This window comes from Wyeomyia smithii, chromosome 2 (assembly GCF_029784165.1).
Source record: "Wyeomyia smithii strain HCP4-BCI-WySm-NY-G18 chromosome 2, ASM2978416v1, whole genome shotgun sequence".
Classification (NCBI taxonomy): domain Eukaryota; kingdom Metazoa; phylum Arthropoda; class Insecta; order Diptera; family Culicidae; genus Wyeomyia; species Wyeomyia smithii.
Window position 1 is genome coordinate 193,279,913 of NC_073695.1, and position 6,000 is coordinate 193,285,912.

The 6,000-nt window shown below is 39.6% G+C and overlaps 1 protein-coding gene across 1 annotated transcript; it reads left to right on the forward strand.

The window, feature by feature from the left end:
- The first annotated feature begins 1,805 nt into the window (after nucleotides 1-1,805).
- On the forward strand, nucleotides 1,806-4,022 carry LOC129721896 (mini-chromosome maintenance complex-binding protein). Its single transcript, XM_055674993.1, has 3 exons — nucleotides 1,806-3,277; nucleotides 3,333-3,576; nucleotides 3,639-4,022. Exons 1-3 carry the CDS (start codon nucleotides 2,076-2,078, stop codon nucleotides 4,008-4,010), a joined length of 1,818 nt encoding a protein of 605 aa, XP_055530968.1. The 5' UTR covers nucleotides 1,806-2,075; the 3' UTR covers nucleotides 4,011-4,022.
- The last annotated feature ends 1,978 nt before the right edge of the window (nucleotides 4,023-6,000 follow it).

The following is a 6,000-nucleotide window of genomic DNA, read 5'->3' on the forward strand; positions in this document are numbered from 1 at the left end:
AGAGCTCACGATGAAAAATCAAGAAGATGAAGGCATTGTCACAAACCCACAATATTCATTTGTAAAAAATGTAATGTTTATGTACATCCCAAATGTTTTCAAGCTCTTGAACCACATAAATAATAAATTTCAATGAAATCATATGATTCAGGATTCATTGATTTGTTATCACACATTGGCCCACTGTTCGGAAAAACGAACAGTGAAATACTCGGTTGTGGAAAGTCGGAAAATTTTTTCTTCACCATTTTTTTCTTGATGAGAACAATACAAGCCTGTGTTGTGAAAATCGCGTTGGAGAAAAATCAGGATCTAGGTCCGGTCCATAATGGGTTAAGTATCACTCAAAATATTTTTCATATTATTGTCACGTGAAATTACCTGTTCTAATTCATTTTCTGTCATTTTGCATGATTTATGTGACAAACATATCATCTACGTGAAAACCACATACTTTATATTTTATCACGTGGTATCTACGTGAACTTGGCAACGTCAAACAGAATGAAGTTTCGCGTAAACTCTCTGTGTGAATATATACAGAAATCAAAATGGCGAAGCTGTTGTGTAATTCAGCCTCTGAAATTAATCGATTTTCTCGATGACTTGCCAATGAGTGAGATTTAGAAAAACCATGAGAATTCGACATCGAATCCTTAGCACAGAGAACAGACGTTCATCTTATCTTCAAAAGATGTGTAAAAACTTGCAACCGTCATTTAACAGTAAGTGGTAATGCTCCCGCTATGTGGCGCTCATGTCGCTTAAAAACCAAGCACAGATATCGATAAAATACCGATACAGCGATATTTATGCAGTGCAACTGGGGCACCACAAGACAGATGTCGTTAGTGTATTATTGTATTTGGATTCAAATTTTTACACACGATTTTCAAATTTCTTTATATGAACATGAATGTCTGTTCTCTGTGTCCTCAGCTTACAGGTTTTACACAGATTCAGTTCAAAGTTCCTAGAGTTACCTGAACATTAATAGTTGCAGCTAACAGTATCTATCGACGGTGAATGTCTTAATATTTGTCAGTTTTTTTGTCGTTCAATCCATTTTAGAATTGGTGATTTTGCATGTCCGTGCGATTTATCAAGCAACATATTTCGATTAATTCTGAAAACTGTTTTCTCGATCTCTCAATAATTTGGGAAACCACAATCGAAAATCATACGTTTTATAAAACGTAGTAGCTATCAATTAATCAAATACTTTCCACTTTACCGGTAGTTGAATTCTACGTGAATATCACACGAAACGCATTCATAGGATAAATCATCTCACCACATCATGATGAACTCAAATGACAATCACGTAAAATCTAATAGCGAATTTCTTTATTCTACCAGCGCACATTGTTTTGACCTGGAAGCGCACTAACTGCTGTCAAAACCCTTCTTTATTCGCTCGATTTTGACCCAGTTTTGACCTGCCGTGCTGCCCGAAGCGCACTGTAAAATTTGTCAGCTTCAACCCACCACCGCACGTGCTAAGTTCGTAAACAATTATCTGGCATCTCTTTCTTACTTGCGTCTTAAATGGCGATGACGTTTAATTATTCCACGGCAGTTTCGCCCGCACACAGTGGAATAAAGAAATTTGCTATAAGTGAAAATGACAGTGGAAAATATACATATAACTTTTCCGGTAATTATAACTCGAAAATTATTTTGAGTGTAATTTTTCTTTGAGTGCAGATTTTTCCGATTTTCAAGCAGTTTTTTGTTTTTTTTCGAGCAGAATTTTTCGGTTGTATAGTCTCACTTTTCATAATAACGTCTGGCATCTCTGCTCACCATCTGACAGTTGTCTACGCGCCAAACAGTTCGTTCTCGTTAATAGCTTTTATGTTATAGAAGTTTCTTATCCGTTTTAACACAAAAATAGTGTATTTTATATGATTCCATAGCATTGTACAAGGCCCTTAATCTTCAAATTCTTTTTTTTTTTGTTTTCACAAGAGCATTGTTGGTTTGTTTTTTTTTTTCTATCAAAATTAAATCGGTTATCTTACTAGATTGACACAAACTTTTCTATATTAAATTGTGATAAAAGATCAATAAAAATGTTGAATATTTCGTCGTGGACCCCGGAATATGTTACAGCAAACGAAGAAAAATGCGCAGAGCACCTGGCCAAAGTGGAAGTACGTAATAGTATTCCACTTTTGAATTCTACCCAGTTGCATCATCTGCAAGATAATTCTTTGGTACGATTTCGAGGCATGATACAGGACATGCAGGATCCCGAGTGTTACCTAGAAAGTTATGAAGTACGAGAAAAAGTCGACGGGAATCCAATTCGAGTGCAGAACGGCAAATACCGAGATGTACTGGTAATGGCCAAAGAAACAGAAATAGTTGATTTCAAAGGTGCCAACAATTGTTACGGTGAGAGGAGATCCTTGTTCGTCATATCGATTCCAGGCTACAATGATTGGGCTGTTGCGCATGAGAGCAGAACAAAAACAGATGATTCATTCTACTCGAAAATGTCAACTACGAATGCATGTACCAAACGTTCGCACGATGAAGCCATGGACACGGATGATGGTACTACGATGCGGAGTCCAGTGAAAAAACCATCTCGTTCGGCAGAACCAGCAGCTGGAGAACCGGGAACGGGGCAAATAAGATCGACAGAAAATGTTGTCCTGGTAGAAAACAAACCGAGAATTCTTTCTGCCGAATATTTACTGAATTCCCCAATACCTGAAAGACCAAGCAAAGCATGTTTAGTAAAACTATACTCAAATTTTGATGAACCAAAGTTGAACACACTCATAGACGTTGTGGGATTCCTTTCAATGGACCCTGCGTTAGACGGTAGTACTGACCAGATGGATGAATTTGATGATGAAATGTCTGAAAATCACGCAACTAATCCACCTCCTTCGCTTATCCCTCGGATACATGCGATCAGTATTCATGACTTGAAGCACACTAACCCAATGCTGCAGGATCAACATGACAATACAGAAACCTCCAACTGTGACATTTGGAAGGATATCCAGAATTTACTAACTCAGTGCCTGTTCGAGGATAAAGTTGCTGCCGATTACTTATTTTGCCATTTGATATCCACTGTTTATATACGGAATGAGTTAGAATCCCTTGGACAATTCAGTCTTAATTTGGCTAATGTACCGATCGAGAACCTCACAAGCTACACCGAAGGTTTATACGAGATCCTCGAACTTTTACTACCAGCCAGTCACTATTTCCCAATGACACTAGAAAACATGAACACGAAGCAGTTTGTACCCAAGTATGTATTTGTTTGTTTGACATTAAAACTTCAACCTGATTATATTTATTCACAGAAAAGATTACGCTACGAATAAACTCACAAGCGGTTTACTTCAGTTAGCTCCACATACGCATCTAGTACTAGATGAAACTAAATTGCAACCTGGCAAATTGGAAACGAGTGGTGTGGAAGCAGTTCAAAGTATTGCAAATCTCATCAAAACACAAAAACTTAAGTATAACTTTCAATTCTATCAGCTGGAGTTCAATACCGATGTTCCAGTGTTGGTTGTTAGTGAGGGTCGCAGTATGCTTCCGGTAAAACTTTTTGCATAATTCGTTTCAATAGACATGATTTTTCATGAAACGCTTTTATCCAGACTAACTGCTGTCTACCATTATTACCGGATTCGGACGCCATTAAGCTGATCGGTGAAACGCTAAAAGCTGGCAAACATTTTATACAGCCCAAGCTTACGGATATGCGAAAGTTTCTGACCTTGCAACGGATTCAGGAGTTTGACATGAAAACATTTGATCCGGAAATTATTCAAAACGATTTCATTCAAATGCGTAAGGAGTTCGATGCATCGGCAGACGATTTACACTCACTGCTGGTACTCGCACGGTTAATTGGTCTCTCGCGGGGCAAGAAAATGCTGGATCGAGAATGCTGGGAATATGCAAAGCAGCTGGAACGAGAACGAAAGCGTAGAACAGATTTGTTTGCTAAAGGAAAGAATGAACTTTGATATGCAACTTTACATAGATGTTTTAATTTTATTTTCGAGAGATTCCAAAACAATATTTTCGATAGTTTCCAAAACAACAAGCAACAAGAGCATATATATTTGTCGAACCATCAGACTTATATATCGTATACTGACCCCAATTCGTTTTGTCTCTTCTAGAGGTCTTTGTAACTATCTACGAATCTGGCAGACGTTAGATAGGTGTAATTTTTTAATTATTGATTCGTACTCTTTACTGCCAAAGAACACATCTCGATGAACGTATGGTTGGTATGGTTGTTGTGGGAGGCTTAAGAATAACTCAAGAAAAAGGCTTATTTTTGTCAATACATAATTCAACATTTCTACACTTTGATTTGGAATATTTTAAAAAACGAATGCTTGTAAAAAGTAGACCACCCCTTTATTAAGCTCATCTAAAAATGAGAATAGCGTTTGTTGTGCTTTAGAATGGGGGAGTGCAAAAAGTTTCGGTACTTTGTGGTTCCCTCCTTAGAATCGCCGCCTGAACAAGCGTTCAGCACCACAGCACTGCAACACGAAATTCGCTTCCACTAGTTCCAAAGTCCAAACCATCGGCAATAGGTTTCCTGCGTCTGCGTCACACTTCATATTCAAATTTACCGACAAGTATCGTTCGCAGAACTTTACGCTCATAAACTTCGAGCACGCGTCGATCAGCTTCCTTCTGTATCCATGCTTCGTGTCCGTAAAGGGCAACCGAGACGATTAGCGTTCTACACAGCGCTAGTTTTTTTCCACTTCAGCACCAACCAAATTCCCACGCTCTCTGCCAGCTACCATGTTCTTTGTTTTTGGCAGAGTTAATGTTGAGTCACAACCATAGAGTCGTATGCCACCTTAAAATCTACAAACAGATAGTGAGTCTGCAAGGTTTACTCCCAGAACTTATCGAGAATCTGTCGCAGGGTGAAAATTTGATCCGTCGTGGAAAGTTCCTGTCGTAAACTAGCTTGGTAATAGCCCACGAAGTATACGGGTAAGCAATTTGTATGCGGAGTTGAGCAACGTAATACCTCGATTTTTTTTCCTGTATGGACTCATCACCAGCTAAGGAAAAAAATCACCTCCAGCGATTAATGAATACACATAAAACAAGCCTAAGATGCGTTGAAATCGTCGTCAGTATGCGAAAAACAAAGTATCGGTGCTGGTGCATTCTCTTTGCTTTCCTCTTTACGATATATTTCTATTCATTAGTGTACACCACAACACGTGGTTCTCAATGTGCACAACTCAGTACATGAAGTTATTCGTCTCTGTTACACAGAGGGATCAGAACTTGTTATATCCTTATTCATTTGACTAATGAATATGATTTTTTTTTTTTTTTTTATTCTCGCTTATTTTCCGTCGGTCTAGTTCCGCCACTGTTGTGGCCAATCACCGACGCCCAGGGAGGCGACTCCACACCCAGGACCCTAACTCACGACCCGTTTATCAACGGACCGGCGCCAACGGCTTTACTTCCTCATGCGATGGAAGGCGTGATCCCAGAGATTTTTCGCCTCAGAAAATCTCCCGGTGTCGGCTAGGATTGAATCTAGACCAGTTGGGTTGGTTGTGAGTGGATCACGCCACCTCACAACCATCGACACCTATGTCGGCGGTGGGATTCGAACCCAGGCGTCGAGCGTGGTTGGCGGAGACGTTACCAACCACACTAGGCCCCCGCTCTTAATGAATATGATGAATATGATTTTTTGTCAGAAAAAGAAAGAAAATGACAGTGTATGCCCTCCTACTCTCGCTTAAACTCAACCGATGCCGAAGTAGTCCCTTCCCCCACACATTCCCTCTCACCGCACCACACCTCTGCTGCTGTTCAGGCGACATGATATTCTCCTGTTGCTATCCTTTCTTCCCCTGACTACCGGCCTATGGAAAGACAAACGCAACGATCGAATCGCTTCTCAGAGCTGATGTAGTCTAGTCATGTGTTTGTTTTCTCCCAGAAACCTATGCACCA

Coding starts and splice junctions, on each gene's coding strand:
- LOC129721896 (XM_055674993.1), top strand. CDS start 2,076: ATGTTGAATATTTCGTCGTGGACCCCGGAATATGTTACAGCAAACGAA. Junction 3,278..3,332: donor ACGAAGCAGTTTGTACCCAA/GTATGTATTTGT, acceptor ATTTATTCACAG/AAAAGATTACGCTACGAATA. Junction 3,577..3,638: donor AGGGTCGCAGTATGCTTCCG/GTAAAACTTTTT, acceptor GCTTTTATCCAG/ACTAACTGCTGTCTACCATT.